Here is a 25,020-nt window from a genome sequence, read left to right as displayed (position 1 = left end):
ATGGGATGCGTGGCTCCAAGGTTTGTTGAACCGGGACGTAGCCTGGCTTGTTCACCGCTACATACGAAGCACATAGCGGTATCTATAGTAAATGCCCCCATAAATACATGTTGAATCAATGCAGTAAATGCTTGCTTAGCACGGTGGCCAGTATATACTGTAACCGTCCAATAAGTGGTAAATTGGCTTTTAAAATAGTTTTAAAATCTCCTTGAGCGAAATCCTACTTCTCCAAGACGCAGGCGCACCCCATAAGGTTCCATGCAGACCTGCGCAGTAGCGCCCCCAAATAGGCGGGGACACGCGACTGCGCTTGCGCATAAGCGCTTTCCACCTTCCCTCAGGGCGGGAGCGCCCGTGGGGCGGGCCTCAGCGGCGGCGCTACAAGTCCAGAGGTGAGGGCTGAGGAGGGGCGTGGCTAGCAGGCTGGCCTCAGCCACTCTCTTCCGGGCTCCGCCAGCTGCGCGCGCATCTTCTCCCCCTTCTTTTGTGGTCCGGCCCATTGCGAGGGTGACAGGAAACCCTGTGCAGGGAGCGCCGCCATCTTGGACCAGCCCGAGGAAGATCCTGAGGGAGCCACAGGAACAGTCGCCGCTGCCACCGCTACTGCCGCCGTCGCGTCTGCATCTCTCGGCCAGCCCGCGTACCTGACAGGGCCTCGGCCGGCAGCCCCCACCCCCTCTCCCGCTGCGTCCGCGCTCCAGTTCCTCGTCCTGACGCCCCCCTCCCGCCCGGAAAGCTGCCCAGCCACCAGCAACCCCCCAGGTAACCCGGGCCTTCCGCAGTGTCCGGCCAGCCGATGCCTCCTCGCGCCGGGTTCTTCAGAGGGGCGGGTGTGGGGACGGCGGAGACTGGGCCGCAGGCAAGCGGCGCCCCGGGGCCAGGCCGCTGCGAGCCCGGGGTTGCCGGTAAGCGCCGCGGCGCCGGCCTGACAGGACTCCCGGGCCGGGGCGGAGGTGTTCCCCGCGCGGCTCTAGCCGGAGCCTCCTGCCCTCCCCACCCCGCGGGGACCTCCGAGGCGTGCTGGGAAGGGTGTGTTCCGGCCTCGCCTTCCCCGCCTTCTCGGCGCGGCAGGGCAGGACTGCATCTCCCGCAGGCCCCCCTCTCCTCGCCGCGGTTCCTCGCGGCCGCAGCTCGCCCCCGCAGGGTTTACCCACGCGTGCCGCGCCGCTCTGCAGCCCGCGAGCCCGAGATGTGGCGGTCCCGTCCCGTAGGCCGCCTCTGGCTCTGAGTACAAAGGCAGCTCTTCGCAGCCTCCCGGCATCTCGGGGCAGCTCCGGTGTCCTTGTGGAAGTGGGGAGCTCGGCCCGGAGACGGCGTCTGTGCGCCTGTGTTTGCGAGGTCCTGGTTTTGGTGCGTCCCTGTGAGGCCCGTGGACAGCCTATGCGGCCCTGAACCTGCAGAGCATCTAGAAATAATGAAGGAGAAAAAGTTGTGGTGTTTCTAGAATTTAAGAGAAGATGACAAAATTGGAGTGTTTAAAGGGTTTTAACTGTGGACTAGGTACAGATTTAGGTGCCCTTGTATTTATCTTGCCCCGCGTAGCCCTCGGGGATAAGTTGTCTCCACTTTGTAAGTGAGGAAACTGAGGCCTGAAGTTGTGATGTGTGTCTGGCTGATGATGGTACATACAAACTGGCCTCGGCTCACACTGGATGGCGGTTTCTGTCCTACACTAAAAAATTAGGCCAGGGTTACAGACGTGACCATTTAAAATGTAGCGACAACTTAATTCCTTTTTTACTGTGTTCGCATTGAATGACAGCTGATTACTCCTGTATGACCTAAAGCCTATAAAGTCAGCCACTGCACTGGCAGATCCTCATGCTCACAAACCCCAAAAGAGAGATGCCAAGATTTTAATTTTAATTTATGAAGAAGAAACGGATTCCACGAGGACAGGTGCCTTCTTGGTGATTCCACAGCAAGTGTCAGGGCTCAGATTTGAACTCTTGCAAAGTTTCCTGTTCCTTTCGTTACTATCCCAACTGTCTTAAAAATTCTTTTATTTTTCTAAGATAAATATTGTAGACGAACCAACTGCCTTTTATTTAGATTTGATTGTTCAGGACAAACTTGACTTGGGATAATCCAGCTTCTACTCCTTTATTCCCCCAAGCCTTTACAAATTTTTTCTTCCAAGTTCTGTATAGGCAGTTTTACTTGATCATGCCTAGAGGTATGTTGTGGTTAAGTTTTGGAATCACACTGTCAAGGGCTCCCCCTCCAGTCCTGCCACTTCCTAGTTAAATGTTCTTAAGCAAGTTACTTAACTTCTCGGACTCAGTGTCCTTAACTATAAAGGGGATAATTGAATCTGCATCTTAGAGTTGTTGCTAGGATTAAATGTGGTTTAAAGAAAGCCCTTAGCACGTTGCTTGGTATATAGTAAATGCCCCAGTGCCTGTAACAGTGCCAGGCACATAGTGGGGGTTTAATATCTTTTGAATGAATGAGAGAGGAGAGCTACACGTAGAGTTAAACCTGGACCTTAATTCTAGCTCTGCATTTTGTAGTATGACCACGGGTAGATCACTTTGGTTTCCTTATTTTTAAAGTGAGTTTTTAGGATTAGAAATTGTTTATAAAGTAGCTGGCATGTGTTAGGCTGTCAGTACATGGCAGTTGTTGTAAAGATGTAAAACCTTAGACTCTAATAGCTATTAAAAATGTGTTGGAATTAAAGCTACATCTTAAAAAGTTGTTGCTTTTTATTATTACAGTTAAGCTTTATCATTGTTGCATACTTCAGCTTTGCCACAGAATTTGGAGTGTTCCTACAACTGATTTTTTATTAATATCAAATATCTTTGCATAGTCACAGTAAGATATTGTGTTAATGGAGGAAACTTAAGGTAAATAAAATGTTAAAACTAGGGCTGTTGAGAGAATATTTCCTGTTTTTTAAAAAAGGCTTGAAACATTTTTATGTGGTTAAAAATGCCAGACATGGCTAAAGACAAGAATTTACAAGTAGAAGTATTAGGGATGTTATACTTCACTTTTAAAAAGCTTCTTATTCTAGACAATTTTAAATGTATACAAAATAAAGTAGTATACTGAGCATTCATACACCTATCAGCTTGTGTCAACAGTCATCAGTCTTCCTCCATCCATGTACACTTGCCTCCTCCCTGTCAAATTACTTTGAGGCAGATCTCAGACACAATATCATTAGTAAAAGTTTCACTATTCATCCTTTTAACTTTAGCAATAAGTGCAGGGGTTTTTTGTTTTGTTTTGCTTTTTGTGTTTTTTTTTGGGGGGGGGGTTTGGTTGTTAAATGCTTTTCTTTCTGTGAACAGAAGTCCAGTATTCAAATACTTTATTTCCTGTATATAGTAGACCATCAAAGTTACTTCTCTTGACACATTAAGCAATCCAGCTTTTTAACACCATTCACGTTATTCATATAAAAGTGACATTAATGTATTGTCAGAAGTTAGATTTTTTTTTTTAAGTGGGTGAGGTATTTTCAGACGTTATACTACTGTTGAGGAAACTGACCCCTCATTTTTATTCGATTAACTACAGAAGTTTTATCCACCTGACTGACAAATCAGGTAGTAGTTTTTCATTTTAGTGGGGGTCTAAAGCAAGTCGGAGTGCTTCTGTTCTTGAGTTCCATGAAGGCAGAGACAGTGTTGTCTTTTTTGATCATTGCTATCTTGCCACCTTAGTAGATACTCAACGGTTATGTTAATATTGGAATCGCAAAGGCACTCCATCTCAGCTCTGGTGTTTTTAACAAAACATCATACTTGTTTTTTGTTGTTGTTTTTTAAACACAGAAAACTTACCGATGGAAGTAATAAGGATAAGAATTTAAATCACCTGTAATGTTGAATGGGTTGCTTTTCTCCTGCTATGTCTTGGATCGGCTATGTAAAAATTATACAGTAACATCATAGGTTCTAAGGAGTAGAATAGTTATATAGTAGTTGTTAAAATCAGACATAGTGTATAAGCAAACAGTAAGTAGTGAAGCTGTATTTTTAAAAAATGCCCTCTGCTGTTGAGTGTTGGTTTTTGGTTTTGAGGTGAATCATATTATTGGCTTCATATGATGTTCCCCTTTTTATCAGTAAATTTGGAGATAATGTTGGAAATATTAGTGGGAGTTTTGTTTGTTTGGTTTTGTTTAGGTGTTTAACCTGTATTAAAATTACACAGAGAAGTGCTTTTCAAATATTTATCAGTAGAGAAAATTTTATTTTTAATTCATTGTAAGAGCAGTAAAGAAAAGTTATTAATTTCTCTCTTCCCTTTTTCTCCTGTCAGTTCATGCATTTTTCACAATTTGGTGTGTATTCCATATTACATGTATATAGGGTTGAGTGTGTGTGTTTGTGTGTGTGTGTATTTGAATGATGTATGCTGTTGCATAAAACTCTGCAATGTGTGTTTTTTCACTTAACAAAATCATGGATGTATTTTCAGGTGAATGCATATCGATCAAAATGGTTTCTAAACTAGATGAATATTATTTCATAGTACAGATGTCCTTTATTCAGTCATTCCCTTGCAGATAGATTATTTCCAGTTTTTTGCTGTAAAAATGGTGCATTAAATGCACTTACACTGTAGCCTTATGGACTGAAGCTTTTGTATATGTAGGATACTTCTAAGTGGATTTCTGGCCAAAGGATGATTTGGATTATTGTTAAGATTTTTAAATATACTGATTACGTTCCAAAATGTTGGTACATTTCCGCAAGCAGTATGTATGAAAGTGTATACCTTCACATCTGTACCTACATGTTTTGAAACTAATCATTTATATGTCTGTGTAATTTTATTCAGAAAGATGTCTGATTCAGTAAGTGGAAACCATGCATTCTATTTTTTGTCACAACAATAATAAGTGTTTAATACGTGTTCAGTAACCACTTAGCTCTAAATGTACTGATATGAAAATATGTCCATGATTTTGTTGAGTGAAAAAAATATGCAGAATTTTACAAGATTGCATGCCCCATTTTAAAATAGATTTTTCACCTTGACTGGTGAAAAATGGTATGTTTTCACAGTGGTGAAATGGTATATTTCCACAGTGGTAAACAATGATATGTTTCATGTTTAGGAGATGAGATTGAGAAATCCCTTATTAAAGCAATATTAAGCATATTAATATTTTTAAGGGGCAGTTTAATACATGGCACAACAATTGTGTTTACTATGCATTTAGTAAATATTTCTCTTGGCAGCAAGGGTAGTCTATGGCTAAATTTTACATGCACTAATAGTAACAGTGTTACTCTAAATTTTCAGTGTAATTATTCTCCCTCTTTGATTTTTATTTTATCAGTCTACCTGTACATGCCCAGAATAAGCTACCTTAGATGAGAAAATCGTGGTCTTTGGAATCAGGCCTGGGTTCAGGTTCTAGGTTTACCACTTACAAACTTTAGAACACTGGCCAAATTAGTGAATTTCTCCAAACCTGTTTGTTTAATTTTTTGCATGGACTTAATGACTGCAGAGTTGTGAGAATTCAATAAGGATTATATAGGACAATACAGGAAAAAGTAGTCTAGATCATTACATGGTTTGTTCTCAAGTGTTCTCTTAAGAAACTTTTTCTAAATAGATGAATTATAGTATTTTAAATTAGTATTGCTAGTATACCGTTCATTTATATCTATAAATTCTGACCGGTGCATCCTCTCAATGTAATTGATGTATCTTATTCAAAATATGAAATTAGAATTAAGGGAGTGAATACTGCAGAGCTTGATGAGATGCTTGATCTCATAATCATGTGGAGGAGGCACGTTGGTAGAAAGGGCAGGATGGTGTAGTGGTTAAGAGGGGATCTCTACAGTCAAAACTGTCCTAGGTTCAGTACAGACTTGGTTGTGTGACCTGGGCATGTTACTTGTTGATTCTGTTTCCTCATCTGTAAAATGAGGATAATAATTAACTATGTTATAGGGACAGTAGTAAGGATTAAATGAAATTGCATGTAAAATATTTAGCACACTGCCTGGCATATGTCAAGTACCCAATAAATATTAACTGTAACAATTGTATTTGTTATTAGTTTGCAAATTGTTGATTGTGTGTTTAATGCCTGTTGTCTAAGTATGTAGTACTTTTTTTTCCCCTAAAGGCAATAAAGATATTTTATTTACATACAAACTTGATTGAAATACTTTTTGGGAAATGTGAAATAAAGTGAATTTTAATTGTCCTGGTAGTTGTATACAAGTTATAGAATATTACCAAGATTTTTTTTTTAATTTATGGAGATTGTAGTGTTAAGTGGGCTCATGTTTTCAAAGAGTTTGAACTAGACCCACATTTCTTGTCCTTGTTTTTTTTTAGACTTAAGAATTCTCTAAGTAAAGCAAAAGCACTGTTAAATAATAGGGGAAGAACTTTTTTCCCTTCCAAAGTTAAGTAAAAATATATTTCTCACCTTAGCAATGGTATGTTTTATGTTCAAGAAATAAGACTGAGAAATCTTTTTTGTTAAAGTAACTTTAAGCATATTTAATATTTGATTATAATTCTACTGCAGATACTTTTGACTGAATGTATTAATATCGATAAACAATGGGAATATATTTAAACCTAGACAGTATCTTAGAATAAGAAAGGGAAAGACCTGTGGTGAGTGTTGGTGGCTACAGTGTTAGATGTTTTCTGCCTTTCTTGTTTACTGAAATCAGTTAAGTTTGAGTTGTTTTCCTTTAATTCTGCTTTTTATGGGTTTTGTAATTTTTTAAGAAATTTGAGCAAGAAAAAAGTGTGACAGAGCGCTGTATTCAATCTGAAATAGTGATCATTTCTTTTATTTGGAAATAGTTTCTACTATATGAATGCTTATAATTTTAAAATACATTTTCAAAATTAGTTATTTCATATTTAATGTGAATGTATGATAATTAGCAAGTATACAAATTAGTACAACTAAAATTGGGTCATAATTTTATGATTAGTCTTTAAAGCATTTGAAGTAGAAATTTTGGATTATTAGAAGTCATAGCTTTAACATAAAATGGAAGGAGCAAAGTATGTACAGTTATAACTTTTAGTTAGAAGAGGGAAAGAAATTAGGAACATTAAGGAGAAGCACACAGGAGATTCAGTAACTTGAGGGTGACTAAGTGATTACTTTTACCCAGGTTTGAATGGGGAAAGAATGTAGAAGAATTCAAAATTGATTAGAAGAAAAGAGTCTGGGAAGAATTCAGGTTAAGAAGTTAATAATCTTTAAATTAATGTAAGAGATTATTTTTTCCCCTTATATTTGGCATCTGGTTCAGATTCGGTAAATAATCCAGACCAATTTTAGTCTCAGGACCAAGTTCATTCTTAACAGTTTTGAGTCCCTAGTGCCTGGAAAAGGGAATAAAGTTGTGACGTTCAGAATCAGAGTTAAACTAATTAGAAAAACTCCCTTTCCTGAAAGAACTGGTTAAGGGAGTTTTCTGTGATGTAGGAGACTGATTATAAATGTGTTACAACATGCCAAACTGGAATGGGTAGCAAGGCTTCTACTTTTGCTAAATGTAATACAGATAGCTAAGTGAGAAGACTCTAGTGTGTGAAGTGATTAATACTTTACTGTAATTAACAACTTCCTCTTCCCTTATAATAATAATTTGCTTGTTTTAAATATACTTTCTACAGGTTAAATGTAATTAATTATAGAGAATTTTTTCTTGAAATATGGAATATAGTAAGGTAATAATTTCAGTAAATAAATTTCTCCAGTCATGTTAAGTATCTGGCTTGTGTAATGTGACATTGACAAAAACACTAAAAGCCAGACTTAAAAATACTGTCAGATTTTTAAAAATGGGGTTAAATCGTCATATGTATAAATAATTTTTGTCTTAAGCTGAAAGCTGGTTTGAGAATAAACTTTATTGAAAGCTATTATCAGTTTTAGAATTCATCCCCTTTTTTCTCTCTAGGACCCAGCCAGTGTCTTAACATTCAGGGCATTCATTTCATTAAGTTGGACAGTTTCGTTGTTGTTGTTGTTGTTGTTGTTGTTTTGTAGGAGAGAAATTAGAATGCTTTAGGTTAAGTCTATTTGAGAGTAAGAAATGGGCAGTGATCTTTTTGAAATATCTTCTAATACCAAGCTTTCAAATTTTTCAACCGTAAGTACAATTTTATGACCTTATTTGTCTCAGTCCCTAGAATAGTATATAGGAAGCACTTACTATATTGTTACTCTGGCCGGGCACAGTGGCTCATGCCTGTAATCTTAGGACTCTGGGAGACTGAGATGGGAGGATTGCTAAAGGCCAGGAGTTCAAGATCAGCCTGGTCAACAGTGAAAGTGTAAGAGTGAGTGTGTGTGTGTGTGTGTGTGTTAATCTGCAAGTCCTGTTGAGCCATATGAAATTGCCAATCAAAACTGACTTGAAAAATCTATAGGAAGGACAGTTTTGTATGATTTAATCTAGTTCCAACCTTGATTTGGAAATTATATGATTGTGCTGTCTTTGGATGCTCTGCTAACTATTGATTTAAAGTAGAGTAAAAAAAGTTGCTTTGTATTTATTAAGTGGTTCCATTTTGTTTAAAATCAGAGTTCTGAACAAGTAGGTCGTTAGTAACTTACTTGATCAGTTAACAGGGAAGGGGACTTTAAGGGGAGAGGAGACTATTTACAGTGATATTTAACTTAAATTTATAAAGATTTTTTTTGTTTGAAATTGTTCAGAGTACTATTAGATATTTTCTAAAGTGAAATATTGGAGTTTTGGTATAAATGGTTTCTTATATTGCTGTGGATAGCACATGAGAATGGTGTAAGCATCTTTCATTCAAGATCAAATTGTGAAATGCAATTTTATTCTGACTTACTGTAACCAACATTTATTTATATTCAGTCTCCTTTATCCACCTTTAAAGGATAGCAGTGACCTATTTGAATAACTTGTATATACTTTCCTTCTGAAATAACACAGATTTCTTTGTTTTTAGTGCCACCATGGCAACTGCACCATACAACTACTCTTACATCTTTAAATATATTATTATTGGTAAGTTTATTTAACCTATGCTCTTGTTCCCGAAAGAACGTTAACATACAAAATATTTATTTATTTTTGCATTAGCAGTGCAGCTTTTGCACTGTGTCCCTGGATACTTCTTTGATAAAGTGCTGGGTACCTTGTGAAGTGATGTTGGTTGTTCTTGAGGGCTGCTTCAAAACTTGTTAATGCTAGGAAGTATCAGTGTTTTTCCCAAAATATTATGAAAGCTCTCAGATCCCCCTGGGTTCCAAAAATTGATAGAGAATGTTGTTTCATTTCAAATCAGTTGTGTAATATACATAAAATATAGTATTCCTCTTAATTGGTATTTTTTTTCTTAAGTTTCAAGAAGGTTTTGCTCAAATTGTCTTAATGCTATCTATCCAAACATAATTATAAAACTACATTTGAAAGTGCACATGCTTTTCAGTGAACAATTTGCTTTAATTTTGAACTTAAATGTGTCTTTATGTTTCCTTGATCAAGGGTTAACATTGCTATAGTACAGTCAGAGATGACATCTTTTCTCCTGGGGTATTCATGTAATGCAGATTCTTTTCTTTCATAGACTGTTGAAAGAAGTTTAAGACAGGGACCTAGTGAATCAGACTCCCAGAACTCAGTTTGTTATTTCTGCTTGTTACATGCTACCCCATTTGTCACTCTTTGGAATCTTTTGCTTCTGTGCATGAGTTAAAGGAAAAATAAAATAAAATTTTGAAACAGCTCAAAGTAAAAAATACCATTAAAAAATAAGCACTTCAAGACCAGGCGTGGTGGCTCACACCTGTAATCCCAGCACTTTGGGAGGCCGAGGCGGTGGATCATGAGGTCAAGAGATTGAGACCATCCTGGCCAACAGGTCTCTTCTAAAAATACAAAATTAGCTGGGCATGATGGTGCATTCCTGTAGCCCTAGCTACTTGGGAGGCTGAGGCAGGAGAATTGCTTGAACCCGGGATGCAAGGGATTGCGGTGAGCCAAGATTGCGCCACTGCACTCCAGCCTGGAAACAGCGAGACTCTGTGTCAAAAATAAAAAATAAAAAAAGCACTTCCCAGCTCGTGGTTAGTTATTAACATAATAATTATAATTTATAACCGGATTTTTTCACTGCTAAAGATTGGGAATTATAATAGTCCATTTGTGTTTCACAGTGAAAACTTTTGAATTGTTATAAAGTAGAAAAATAAAAATTTGTTAAGTGTCCCAGAAATTTCTGATGTTATATGGTAAGGAATATAGCAGTCATTGTATAACATTAAGAAATGTCATTGGCACCTGAAACTTTTTTTTTTTAAACAGGGGACATGGGAGTAGGAAAATCTTGCTTGCTTCATCAATTTACAGAAAAAAAATGTAAGTTGAATACAGGAGGTAAAACATTGTTTTCTTTACTGTCATATTTCTACTTTTTAAAAAGTGTCATTTTCAGTGTACTTCATGTATTTAAAGATATCCTTTCCCTATATTTGCACTTTTTTTTAAATGGGTACAGATAAAATGAAATATACCAGCATATTTTAGTGTTGATTTTTATACACATTATATAATCTGATTCACTTGTTTTGACTTCTTCATGTTAAAAAGTTTTTAAAAATACGGCCGGGTGCGGTGGCTCAAGCCTGTAATCCCAGCACTTTGGGAGGCTGAGGCGGTTGGATCACAAGGTCAAGAGATAGAGACCATCCTGGTCAACAAGGTGAAACCCCATCTCTACTAAAAATACAAAAAATTAGCTGGGCATGGTGGCACGTGCCTGTAATCCCAGCTACTCAGGAGGCTGAGGCGGGAGAATTGCCTGAACCCAGGAGGCAGAGGTTGCAGTGAGCAGAGATCGTGCCATTGCACTCCAGCCTGGGTAACAAGAGCGAGACTCCGTCTCCCAAAAAAAAAAAAATAAGTTTTTAAAAATACATTAAAAATGTCAAACATAATCTCCTTTTTATTCTCTGACTTTCTGTATTAAGAGAAATTTGCAGCATGTATCATTTGTTAAATAACAGATTTGAAATACTTATAATGGAATTCTTTCTATTCTTTCTTGGGTGATAGAAGGGGCCAATTTGTTGTAACTGATATGCTAAATATAGTTGAAAACGTTTCTGTATAGTTGAAAGTATTTGACATTTTTGTGCTGCTTACTTACCACAGAGGTTTGATGTAACATTTTATGAAGTGCCCAGTGGTCTATGTCCTTGTACTGGAGAATAGTGGGTTTAGGTTTTAAGTGGCTTCATTATAAGGAAAGGACTAGTAAATTTGTTCTATTGGTGTAGACATATATAACTAATATATATAACTTGTATTATAAGAAGTATCTACTAGCTAGCTGTGGTGGCTCACTTCTGTAATCCCAGTAGCGCTTTGGGAGGCTTACATGGGAGGTTTGCTTGAGCCCAGAAGTTCGTGATTACAGTGAGCTCTGATTGTACCACTGCATTCCAAGATGGGTGACAGCAAGTCCCTGTCTGTAAATTATATGTATATATATGTAAAACATGATGATTTTCTTCAAGATAGATATTTTCTGGGATAGGAATCTGTTTGACTAACAAATCCAAGAGCCCTAAGACCATTGATTGATCTGTTATAGGTAATGATTATAAGAAGGCTAAATGGTATCATATTGACAATGTGAAGAGTTTATTAAAATCCTTATTTTTACTTAGCTAATTATTTTAGTTGAGGGGTCAGCAAACTGTGGCCAGTGACCCAGTCACTGCCTGTTTTGTGAATAAAATTTACTGAGATACAGCCATGCCTGTTTTATATATTGTCTCTGGCTGCTTTTCTGCCTCGGTGGCAGAGTTGATAGCTTTTGACAAAGATCTTTTGACCTACAAAACTTAAAATATTTTCTGCTTGGTCCTTTCCAGAAGTTTGCTGACCCTGATTTTAGTTCAGCCACATTTCTCTGACTTCTTACTTCTAGGTCTTTGTTAAATTTTTTTTTTCCAGTGGTAGCTTAAGTCTATTTATAGCCTTTAAGTATTAGTAAATAATTGGCTTATTTAGTGGATTTCCCCACTCTAGGCTTCATTTGAAGTTTTCTGAAAATTGGGCTATTACTTTTTTTCCTCCCTAACAGTTATGGCTGATTGTCCTCACACAATTGGTGTCGAATTTGGTACAAGAATAATCGAAGTTAGTGGCCAAAAAATAAAACTGCAGATTTGGGATACGGCAGGACAGGAGCGATTTAGGGCTGTTACACGGAGCTACTACAGAGGAGCTGCAGGAGCTCTTATGGTCTATGATATCACTAGGTAAGAGATTAATAATTTTTCAATCTTTATACTGGAAAAATAAATCTACTTTGGCCATTGTTGAAGTTTGTAATATGACTGTAAATGAACTTATTTGGTTTTTATGGTTTCTTCTCTAAGTTACCATGTAAAACTTGATATAACACATTGATACTCTTTTACGAAAGTTGGTATGACTGTACAAAAATTTAGCGAGATGTTGTGTAAAGCTAATAGAAGAAGACAGTTCTGAAAAGCAACTTCAGTTGAATGATTTGAGGAGAAATAATATTTTATGTAAAATGTTCTTTCAAGTAGAAAGCAAGCAACTCTTGTGAGTTACTCTATTTAGTCTCTAGTGTTAAAGTTTACACCTCTCAAAAGAAGGCAAGGCAGAGTTTTGCTAATCTAGCATGGCAGATTATAAAAAATTTTACACTTGCATCTGAAAGTGTGTGAGTATGTATGTATGTATTTGTTTATTTATTTTTGTCTTAAAATGGATTGAAGTGACTTCAAATACTATGTACAGTATGTTTAAATTTATTTCAACATGAGTGTTTCTGGAATTCCAAAGCACTCGATGTAAAGTAATAAAACTGTACTGTATGTAAAAGTTTGACTTTGGAGAACATGAAAAACTGTGCCACTTGATTAGACCCTGCACTGTCTTATCTACTGTAAACTAGAAGATGGACTAGATCACCTTTCATGTTGATGTAAAGTGCCAGTCAAAAGCAATAGGACTCTCTTTGTTGGGGGTAAAGATGGGTGAGTGGCACCAAGTGATAATTAGAGTTTAAACCATATTTCCTTTCAGAAAATGTTCTATACTGTTTCCTCTTGATATGTCATAATGTGCATTAGCATATTAGGACCCTCAGAAGTTCTGCAGTAAGAAATTCTTTGCTGTATGACTTTGTTTAATTTGGTGTTTCCTAAGCTTATTTTATTGAGGAACACACTTTGGAAAATGCTGCCTTAGAATAAAGATATTGACTAATTATAATTGTAGCACCTAAAGTTTTAGTAAATTCTAGAATGGGGTGGCCTCAGGGCAAAACAGGGAAACAAGCCTTAATGCTCTTTATTATAACCAGGCAGTCAGCAATATAATCAAGAGTATTATGTGAAGACTATTAATAAACCTGGCCATCCATACGAAACTGTCTAATTTTATGAGGAATACATTTCTGAAGACTTCACATAATAACAAATTCAATAAAATTTAAATATGGTGATGTGTGATAAGAATAGTATTTTTGCTTTTAAGCATACCTTTTAAGCATAGTTAACACTTTTGGTAAAATTTGTATCTGTTCAAGTCATCAAAAAGTATTTCATCTGGGAACAATCAAAACGTGCATCAACTGGTGAATGGATAAACACTGTGATATATCCATACAGTGGAATGTTACTCAGCTAGAAGGAAAGAAGTACTGATATAGGCCACAACATAGATGAAACTTGAAAACATTATGCTAAGTAGAAGAAGCCAGACACTAAGAAACACATATTGCATGATTTCATTTATGGAATATTCAGAATTTATATTCTGATAAATTTATAGAGACAGAAAGTGGATTGCCAGAGGATGGGGAGTGAGTGACTTCTGAGTGGGTTCAGAGTTTTTCTTTGGGGTGATGAAAATGTTCTAGAATTAGATAGTGGTATCAGTGTAAACTTTGTAACTACCCTTAAAACAACCAAATTACGTACTTTAAAAGATAAGCTTTATGATATGTTCATTATAATAAAAACTGTTACTGGAAAAAGAGTACCCTAGGCTTTAGGCAGGTGCTAAAGTGATGCTTCATAGTGACTTTGATGTTGCAGTCATGACAGCCATTTTTTTCCATTCTTTGACACTTTACAAACATAAAGTTCCTTTTTATTTTTGTCATTAACTCTCATTGTTACAGGGTGCTTTTCTAAATTGACAGTATAGGCTTTCATGACAGATGTTTTGCCATAACATTTTGACATATCTAGTATTTTAGCACTTTTTTTAGCACTAGTACCACCAATTAGTGAATATCTGAATAATACTTATTTGTAGATTTAAATTATAATGACTGGATTTTGAATTAATAATTACTGGAATCATTGGCAGAAGTTATAGTACATGTAAGTAATGTAGTTTATATGATTTTGGTACTAGGCTTTTCTGTGTACTTCACTCTCCTTACCAGCTTTGAAATTTTAAAATTCATCAAAATTAGTAGAAATGTTTGGACTCATTTAAGATTTATGCATGAAGTAGTAAAACATACCCATTGTGTAAAGTCAGGGTATGCCAATAATACAAGTATTGAACACAGATAAAGCTTGTGCTTTTTAAAAATGATGTTTTATCATTGTTTGCTTAGAAAATTCTAAAACATGGGGGGAAGGGGGCTATTTTGATATATAACATTTTTGACATCTCAGTGGTGATTTATGAGTAATATGATATAGCATAACAAAAGTCTGATTAAGGAGTTCTTTTCAGTTCTCACTGGGAAATAATTATATATTTTGAATAACAAATTTTTTATGCACACTGGCGCAGCTAGAGATCATAGAATATATTCACAGGATTAAACTAGGAACACTTAAAGGATGTGGAATTTGTAAAAGGGTTCTAGTGTCCTGTTTTTGACACCAGTTAAGTCTTCATAGGCTTCTGTTTCCTCATATGTTAAATGAGTAAGATAGACTAACGTTCTGTGAGCCTAGGAATCAGAAACATTTTTAACTTCAAAAATTTTATTATCTTTGACCCCTTTGGTAGATTCTACTGTGTATAATATTATAGATATTTGGGTTTGTTTACTAGCTCAGGGCTTACTTGGCTAGTGCAAATGAGCTTATGAGTTTTTAAGCTCTTTCTTGGAGAAAGTGTAAAAATAGGACAGTTAGAATCCCAAAATGATTTAGATGCCTGATAGATCAGAGTACAAAGTTAGGGTGAAGTTTTTCTCTGATATCTGGGGACTTGAATTTCTTGTCAAATGTATTAAATGTCTTTTAAAGTCAATTTTATGCTGTTAATGGTTAGCTTACTCTTTAAATTATTAAGGAAAGATGAATTGTAGGCCAGCTTATTATAGTGTGACTTGGTTTCTAATTGAAATTAAAATTTAAAGACAAGCAAAAATGTCTTCAATTGAATGTGTCATGGTTAGGCATTTTGACACTACTTTGTCTCTGCTTTGTGATTGAAAATCTGTATGATTTCAAAGTACTTTCCGTTTTGACTCCACATTGGCATTTCCATCAATTTACTGTGTTGTTCCTTGCTTGCTTATTGGTCTGTTTATGGTATGCTTTTAGGAATAAACAATTTACTCCTGACATGTAATTATCAGAGTTGTTGGATATTGAGTTATTTATTTAAAAATAATAGGTTTGGATAGATTTTTGAAGAGTAGTTGTATTTTACAACTTCTGAGTAACTGGTCAAATGAAAATTATTCTTTTAGGATATGTTGATTAAAGTATGTATTTTAATATATTTGCAGTTTTTTTTCTATAATTATGTGGCAGTCACAAATTTAAACTTTTATTTTTGCAGAAGAAGTACATATAACCACTTAAGCAGCTGGTTGACAGATGCAAGGAATCTCACCAATCCAAATACTGTAAGTTAAATGGCATGTTATTACACAGCAAATTTAAGAACTAAGCTAACCCAAAAAGGAAAGCCATTTACTGGTGAGATTTTTGTCTTAGGTACTAAGAATGAGAGGTTTCTATTGTGTTCTTAATTAAAGAAAATGTAACTGTTATTTTTCAGTTTTAATTAAACCAGGTTTTGCATTTTATTATACCTAGGGTTTTTTTTTTTCATGTCTGTCATTAATTAGTAGTGGTGATCTCATGTGAAGACTATGAAATCTGAAATTCTGATTTTAAAAGGGATCTGCATTAATTTCACACAACTTTAGCATTAGAGGAAGCTGGTCAAAATGTACAGAGATCTTTCAGTACTATTCCTGCATATGAACCTACAGTTACCAATAAAAATTTCAACCAGAGGAGAAGGAGAATTAAGAATAAAAATTTCAGTCAAAATAAAAAGGATTCTATATGTGTTAAAACATTAGCTTCTTAACCAGACTGAGATACTTATTGAGATTTTAAAGGCCATCTACCATGCCAGACTCTGCAATATACAAAGGTAAACATGGGTCTTTGGTCTCAAAGAGCTTATAGTCTAGCGGGGAGAGAACAAGCAGGTATGCAGATAACTAGGCTGCCAAGTAGATTGAAACGTGAATTAGAAATAGAGGGACTGGCACAGTGCTGTGGGGCCTAGGATGATCAGTGCCATCTGAAGAGAAAGCAGCTTTGCAGAGGAGTGGTGTTTGAGCTGGTCCTTGAGGGGTGAGTAAAGTTTCAGTAGATGTTGTTGAGGGTATGCCAGGAACAATATTAGGAAGAACGCACTGAGTTGTGACTGAGCCTTTCAGGAACAAGGTCTGTGTCTCACTTGGCTTTATACCGCCAACACTTAATGTAAGGCCTACTTGAATAAATATGTAATCAATGGTAAGATTTGCTTTTATCAGGAAATGGCGGTTTAATCATATTGAGAGTCCGTTAACATTGTTTTCCTATCATGCTAGGGACTATGCCCAAAACTTTCATTTCCATTATCACATTAAATCCACTCCTAGGTTTACATACAACCTATGGATGGGTGTTCATAGAAGCTTTATTTGCAGTAGCCCAAATCTGGAAACCTGGGTGTTTCCTAACCTGGCCATTGACAGGTGAATGGTTAAACAGTTTGGAATATCTCTATAGTGGAATATTACTAAGCCGTACATAGGAATGAATTCCAAGGGCATCTATGCCTAGTAAAAAAGTTAATCTCAAAAGTTTATATACTGTATGATTTCATTTAGAAAACATTCTCAAAGTGACAAAATTGTAGATATAGAAAATAGATTAGTGATTGTCCAGGATTAGCAAAGGGGTTGGAGGGTGGAAGAGGTGTGACTACCTAGAGAGCAGCACAGAAGTAGTTTCTTTGTAGTAATGGAACACTTCTGTATCCTGATGATACAGATCTGTACCTGAGATAAAATTATATAAAACCACCCGTGCAAACGCACACGTGCCTGAGAGCATGTAAAAACTGAAATCTGAATAGGGGCTAGGGATTGTACCAATGTCAGTTTCCTGGTTTTGAGAGTGTATTATAGTTACATAACATCCTACCGTTAGGGAAGCTTGGTGAAGGGTACACAGGACCTCACTGTTACTTTTTGTAAGTCTCTGTGAGTCTATAGCTATTTCAAGTAAAATATTAAAAACAAAACTCATTGTAGTGGGCCCATGGAGGAGTATAATAAAATTAACTTTCCTGACTAATTTATGTCCTTTGAAATAGAACCAGATTAGGAGAAAAAAATTCTTGAGGTTTTCTTAAAGCTCCATTTTCTATAAAATTGCCTTTTATTTCTGTGTAGAAGTTGTGTTCCTTCCCATTTTGTTGTGGGCATGTTTTGTAGCTCTAATTAGCATACCACTTTATGTCTTCCCTTTCATCGAGATAAGAAGCCTTGTTTGGAGATTCATAGGGAATCAGAAGAGGGGGGGCAGTATGTCTTGTTTTGAGTACCTGTCTTATAATGGCCCTATGGTAGTCATTGTGGCTTTACCATACTTAATTTTTAAAAAATTGATTTCTTTTTTAAGTATCATTATTTTATTCTTTTAAAAGACTAATGGATAGTATATGAAAGTTTCTTTCCCTTCACAGTGGGCACTTTGTCCACACTGTTTAAAGAATTCTCCGTTTTGTTGTACTACTTAACTGTCCTTGCACAAGGTTACATTCGGATCAAAATGGTTATTTGGTTTATGGGACACAAGTTTTTCAAAGTGGAAGAGCCAGGAACTGTAATTTCACATGAAAAAAATGTTAATGGCTGAAGTGCCTTTTAGTTGAAACCATCTATTCCCAAAGTGTTCATATCTAGATTACCATATGTGTTTGGAAGGGGAAAGAAGGGGGGAGGGATTTTACCAATTGGTATCAAATAAGCTCGTAAATGTACAAAGACAGTTTATCCATAATCCCCCTCCCCACCCCACTTTGCTGCTTCCCAAAGGCACATATTTTTTTCTGACAACTTTACAGAGCTGCCTTTAGCTTTGGCCTAACTTCACTTGTATGAGTGGTTCCAAGGTGGATATAGGTAGGTGGGTGATATTTTGTCTTGGATTTGAACTTAAGCATCTGTGCCCCCAACCCTTACTCCCAGCTGCCCCTTGTGGATACACATAGACATTTCTTATCAGTTACTATTAACTGTAAACTCAGTCTGTCTAGGGATAGTGTGGGGTAGGATAGTATTTGTCTGAAGATCATAGTTTGGGTTTCTACCTAAAATCTACGGTCCTCCTACCACTGACTGACTGAGTGACCTTCGGCAAGTCCCTTTGCCTTATTTGAGCTTTAATTTCCTTACTGGTAGCCTAAAGGAGTTGAACCTAGTGGCTTTCAAACTTTTAGAGGACCTCAGAACTGTTTGAAAATCGGATGGAAGCCATGAACCTTCTCCTCCAGGTAATGCCCACAATTACAGTATTTTTGTGCTTAATTTCAAGGTATTTACAGATCCCCTGGAACTTGTCCACGAACCCTTAGAAATCTTACTCAGATATATCATAATCTTTGGATTAGGCCAGGTATCACCAAAGTCTGTATGTCCTATGGGCCACATTCAGCCCACAGCCTGCTTTTGACTGGCTTGTGAATGAGGGATGGTTTTTAGATTTTTAAAGGGTTGTTAAAAACAGCCACAACAAAAAACCAGCAAAGAATATGTAACAGAGACCGTATGAGGCTCACAAATCTGAAGAATGTACTATTTGTTCTTTACGGAAAGTTTGTGAACCCCTGGCCTAGATCATTGCTAAGATCCATTGTACCAATGACTTCATGAAACTGTAGTCCTGTCTAGTGGATAATTGCTAGTACTTGGTTTTCTTTTTAGGCCCAGTTATTTTTTCTATCAAGAGTTTTGGATTTCAGTATTTGCATGGTTAAATGATTGCTTTTGTTATAAGGTGTTTTTCTTTTGATCACAAATTAGGTAATAATTCTCATAGGAAATAAAGCAGATTTGGAGGCACAGAGAGATGTTACATATGAAGAAGCCAAACAGTTTGCTGAAGAAAACGGTGGGTTTCTTTTAAGACTTAATGGTCACAATTGGGAGAATTTTTAAGGAAAGGTGGGATTTCGATACTGCAGATTGACAGTTTTTTTTTTTTAATGCAGACTGCTCAGAAATCTCAAGAATGAGGAAGTAGGGCCGGGCGCAGTGGCTCACGCCTGTAATCCCAGCACTTTGGGAGGCCAAGGCGGGTGGATCACGAGGTCAAGAGATCGAGACCATCCTGGTCAATATGGTGAAACCCCGTCTCTACTAAAAATACAAAAAATTAGCTGGGCATGGTGGCGCGTGCCTGTAATCCCAGCTACTCGGGAGGCTGAGGCAGGAGAATTGCCTGAACCCAGGAGGCGGAGGTTGCGGTGAGCCGAGATCATGCCATTGCACTCCAGCCTGGGTAACAAGAGCGAAACTCAGTCTCAAAAAAAAAAAAAAGAATGAGGAAGTAACAAAATGTGTTTCTGTTGCTGTGAGAATTATATTGGAGCAGTACACAGTTATCTAGTGACAAAAACAAAGATGCTCTCCACCTCAAACTTACATACTTTTTCATAAAATACTATGGGAAGAGTACTGAAAACTAAGGGGAAACTTTTTCAGATGTTACTGAAAAAATACACTTGTGAGTTAGTTTGAAATGTCCTAATTCGAGTCTGAATTTTATTTTTAGGCTTATTGTTCCTCGAAGCAAGTGCAAAAACGTAAGTAAGGCCAAAATATAGATTATATTTCAATTATATTCAAGTTTCTCAAAGAACTCTATATATGAAATGTATATACACATATAAAGTACTGTATATAAATGTGTAATGCTTACATCTCTTTGCTTCCTTTTTTACAAAATAATATGAATTTTTGTTATTTAAAGACTACCTTGATCATGCCGTTGGTAACTCAGGTTAATAAATGAAACTTTGTTTACATTTCAAAAGTGTTTGACTTTTCACAAATGACAGTGTTTGACTTTTCACAAGTGAGGTTGAGTTTGGCATCTTAGACATACTTGGCCAACCTGTTCTTCCTCTAATCTGATCACACTAAAAAGCATGATTTAAGGGGATAGTGTCTACTCATGAGCATAGTGAACATTTTGTAATTGTTCTTCCATGTCTGCTATTGAACTCTGGTGCCCCCATTATTGTTCTTCATTTATTGGGGCAAAAATTTCTTGTGAGGAGAGGCTAACCTGTTTTTATTCAGTCTCAGCTGTGTTGTTAGTCCAAAGAAAACCGAAAGGAGATATTAATTGGCTAAGCATGATTATGTCACCATCACACAATTAAAAACAGCTCAGTTCATGCTTTGCTGATCAGACCATATTATTCTTGGAATTATTTTCAGCATGTTTGGAGAGATTTCATTTCTGTCTGGAGGAGAAATGGCCTCTCTCAATTGTCATGGTGTCTGTTAACATATAGTATTTTAGTGATTGTATATAACACATGTAGTTGTCCAAATAGGGTTTGTAGAAAGGGCTTTAAGCACCATGTATGTATGTATGTATGCTTTCCATAGCAAATAGTTTTCTATGTTGTTTTAGCTCAGAGTTCTGGTCATCTCTTATTAGATGGCAGTGGTTAAGTTGAAGATATCATGGCAGTTAACTAAAGGTTAGCAAAAGGTCAGTGTGTAATGTCTTGTCTTTGGTAGAAAACTGTGGTTCTTGAATAAAGTTATCAATTGCCTCTTAGGGGAGAGAACGTAGAAGATGCCTTCCTTGAGGCTGCCAAGAAAATCTACCAGAACATTCAGGATGGAAGCCTGGATCTGAATGCTGCTGAGTCTGGTGTACAACACAAACCTTCAGCTCCACAGGGAGGCCGACTAACCAGTGAACCCCAACCCCAGAGAGAAGGCTGTGGCTGCTAGTGACCTCTTTACCATGGTCCCTCATTTGACCTTTCACCTCTGTCTGTTGGAAGCAGTACTTTTTACTGCCTCATTGTCTTCTGTACATCCTACTGGGTTTAATTAAAAAAAAAAAGAAAAAATGAAACTCTCTTGTAAAAACAGTTTAACACAATACTAAACTGCTAAACAACTAGATGTAATCAGGTTATCAAAGGCAAGTAGAGTAATAAATCTCTCCTGCATGGTAAATCTAGACTTTTTTTCCCCTTTGTCCTCGTGATAGGTATGTCACCAATATATGATTTAAACTGAGCACTGATGCTGGACTTCATGATTTTTACCTTCCGTCTTTGGCAAGGCTTTGTCTCGCTGTACGGTTTAATTTGATGATATCTTAAGCCTTTCTTCCCATCCTTAACTGTTTAAGTATGTCTATTGTAACCAATAAGTTTATTGCTGTGAAATGACTTCTGATGGTAGAGAAGGGGTTCTATAACTGCTTTTGTTTTTATTGGAGAAATTTCCTGTTGTGTGGGTGACATTTTTCTTGACGAGGTTTGCTTCTGTCTTAGCCTCGCACAGGGAAAATATCCATTTATCTTCTCTCGTGCTTAATTAATAGCTTTATCTTTTTTTTATACCATTTTATCCTTTTCTCTTTAACAGAAAGTAAATATGTATAAAATTTGAAGGAATCGAACTAACAATACATTCTGTGTATATTATTTTAATGAAGAAAATAAATTGATTACTGGCATTGGAACAGTATAAAATACCAGTTTGTACAGTATGACCTATATGTGACCATGTTATTCCCTTCCATTTCACACAAAGAAATAGACACAACTGCAGTTCACAAGTAGTACTGGCTCCACCCCTTGGTGCTGGCAGTGTTTGGGGACATTATGCTGGAAAGAGCTCCTAGCATCAGAGGATTAACACTAGCAGATTCTGTTCCATCTTTGCACTTGCTTACCTGCTGATTTTAACTGTTCTTATGCAGTTGACAATGTGCTAACCTGCTTTTCTCTTTTTTGTAAACGTTTTTGCATTACAGGCTGCATTCTTGCCTTACTGTATAGAAAAAGAAAAAAGGCTGGGTTTATTATTGCACATTTAAGCTTTTATACCTTTATCTTCTTGGAATGGTCAGATTCTGAACTGGACAGTCAGAACCACAGGTCTGCTGTTATGGGATTTTAAATTGTGCATTTTTAACACTACAGCAAAATAAGATACCCTGTGTTCACAGTACGAGGGGCTATTTTATGTCCTGTTGGCATAAATTGTTGTAAAAGGGAAAGTGTTTCTAAAGGTGTTTTAGTGCTTGTGCTGATACAAAGTAAGTTATTACTTTGCACTAGGTGGTTTGGCCACTGAATTAATACTGTATAGCAAGAGAAACAATCTTACTTCTTTAGACAACAAACGTGTTATTAAGTTCTTCACTTCTATTGATCATTTTTATTGCGTTTTATGATTCAGTGGCTGGGAATTGAGAATTTATTTGAAGTAGAATAGGTGACACCTCAGCATACTATATAGAATGCACTCAGTTTAACTGCTGTGTTTAAAATACACATTTTAAATCCCTCTTTACAGACACTAACATAAAAGTACATCTTTCTGGGTTGTAAACGTGGTAGTACCAGAGTATTGTATAGTCATTGTTAAATAAAAGCCAAAACTGGAATGTGCAGAAAATAGGATTTGTTTAATTTGTGGATTCATCTTTATTTTTGTCTTTAACTTTTTTAAAAATAAGATTTCTGGAGTAGATTGGTATGTTCTGTTAAAGACTTCCAGTGATCCATTTTGCTTACACTGTTGCATCACAAGAGATTCACCCAGGGACCATGACCTGCTGGTGTGCGTGTGTATTTACAAAAACAAAACAAACAAACCACCCATTGGAATATAAGGTAGCAATCACAGACTGAAGACTGCGGCTTGTTTAGGTGCAATACCCTGATTCCCAAAGTTAGTTACAGTGGGTTTTATTGTTCTGTGACCGAAGGATTTATTCAGACTGCTGTACTCTTCATTTGATGTAACAAAATGCTATTAATCTAAATATTTGTAAATAAAGTACCTGTATCTAGATTAAATTAAAATTGGTTGCATTATTTTCTGAACTATAATAGGGTTTATTTTCTTCAGGCAAACATTTGACATGAGTTATCAGTTTTTATTGCAGCACTGTCCTTATTCATTGTATTGTATAAAGAGGGTCTACATATGTAGCGTATAAAACCGCATCGCTAAGTAATAGAGCCAGTTTTATTCTTGTGTTTGCATCACCGTTGAAATGTTTTCAGTCAGTCTTTTTCAGTGTAAGATAGCACATTTGTTGGCCAGTAGTGTTCTCCTTTATACAGGGAGCCAGATTCTATCATATGCATGTGTAATCCCCTATAATAAACTCAGGTGCTCACAAATAAGAGCAGATTGTCATATTGTAACGTGTGTGCCAGATACTGGGAGTACCCTTTGGAAAGAATGTGAAATCCTTTTAATTTTTAATCCATAGCTTACTGCTGTGCGGTCACCTGCTTCTTGAGGTTACTCATTGCCCTTGCACCTATGAGGCAGCCCTCAGATGAGTAGCTGGTGCTTAGTACTATTTATGCTTAAATAGATCTTCCAGTATAATGTTCAAGTATTTTTCATGGATAAGTGTTCAATGGAGTAACTTTTTTTTTTTTTGGTTGGTGGTATATACATAATAGAGGTAAAACTTCTTTGGAAAGATGTCTTTTGAAACCAGATGTTAAGCTTCATACATTACCTCCCTTCTCAACTTCCTTACGACAATAGTTTGGGGAACTTTTTTGCCTGTATGTCCGCTATTTTAAGTGTGATTTAAAAAAAATAAGCTGAGTGGTTCAGTTCATTCCCTTAAACAGAATTAAAGACCAAATAATTACCTTCCATTCCTGTTCATGTGGGAGTATAGAGAGGGTTCATGTGGCATTTTAGAGAAAAGATAATTTATCCTTCTTCAACACAGGCCCAGAAAATTGTCCCAGAAGGATGTCAATAATTGTGACTAGGCCAGGCCTTTAAGCATTTTGTTAAGACTTGAAAGAGTGAAACAAAAAATGTAAATACAAAAGAAAAGTTTTGTTTTGGAAGTAGATGTCTTCTAGAACTTACTGTGTATTAATAAATTGTATGTCATCTTTCATTGTCTTTATTGTAACTCCATTGATCCCATATCTCAACAGTCCACTTCTAGCCAAATAACTGTTTTTGGAATAAAAACCTTGGTGAGGGATTACTGCACTGTGCTGTTCTGTATTCTAATAACATGGTAAAATGCCTTTTGTGACTTAAAAGCTGTCTAGTGATCTAGAAAAGAGTTCCCGGTAATATTTTAAAACCTAATGTATTACATATTTTACCCTTGGGAATAATTCTGCCCGACTGTGAGAGCAGTTGCTATTTCAGTTTTTAAAGAAATGTATACATCGTGGAGTTGAGCTGTTAATTAATTGTAGTTCAAAATTTTAAAAGGCAACACACTTTGAATTTATTACTGGGTCAGATTCTCCAAGGTACAAAGAATATGTTGGCTGAGGAAAGGCATCTGGAGCATAATAGTTTTATAACTGATAAATTTCTAAATGATGAAACCCTTCATTGGTAAGTATAACATTCTTCAACTTCGAGGTAAATCCAACTGAAAGCTTACTTAATTGAAATTAAGATAGAAATTTGACTGCTTTTCCACAGATTGTGAAGTGT

General features: G+C 36.6%; 1 protein-coding gene across 1 annotated transcript; it reads left to right on the top strand.

Moving 5' to 3' along the window:
- Positions 1–547: 547 nt before the first annotated feature.
- Positions 548–24,458, top strand: RAB14 (RAB14, member RAS oncogene family). The gene is made up of 8 exons (XM_002743263.7): positions 548–765; positions 8,950–9,008; positions 10,308–10,361; positions 12,094–12,271; positions 15,807–15,873; positions 19,342–19,429; positions 20,093–20,123; positions 21,114–24,458. Exons 2-8 carry the CDS (start codon positions 8,957–8,959, stop codon positions 21,289–21,291), a joined length of 648 nt encoding a protein of 215 aa, XP_002743309.1. The 5' UTR covers positions 548–765; positions 8,950–8,956; the 3' UTR covers positions 21,292–24,458.
- The last annotated feature ends 562 nt before the right edge of the window (positions 24,459–25,020 follow it).

The sequence above is a fragment of the Callithrix jacchus genome, chromosome 1, assembly GCF_049354715.1.
Source record: "Callithrix jacchus isolate 240 chromosome 1, calJac240_pri, whole genome shotgun sequence".
NCBI classification, from domain to species: Eukaryota; Metazoa; Chordata; class Mammalia; order Primates; family Cebidae; genus Callithrix; species Callithrix jacchus.
Note: the sequence above shows the minus strand (reverse complement) of the source record. Positions and strands in the feature narration are given on the sequence as shown.

What these genes read in the sequence shown, in the direction of transcription:
- RAB14 (XM_002743263.7), top strand. Translation starts at nt 8,957, where the DNA reads ATGGCAACTGCACCATACAACTACTCTTACATCTTTAAATATATTATT. An exon ending in TCAATTTACAGAAAAAAAAT is followed by an intron (nt 10,362 to 12,093) that starts GTAAGTTGAATA and finishes CCTCCCTAACAG; the next exon opens with TTATGGCTGATTGTCCTCAC. An exon ending in ATCTCACCAATCCAAATACT is followed by an intron (nt 15,874 to 19,341) that starts GTAAGTTAAATG and finishes ATCACAAATTAG; the next exon opens with GTAATAATTCTCATAGGAAA.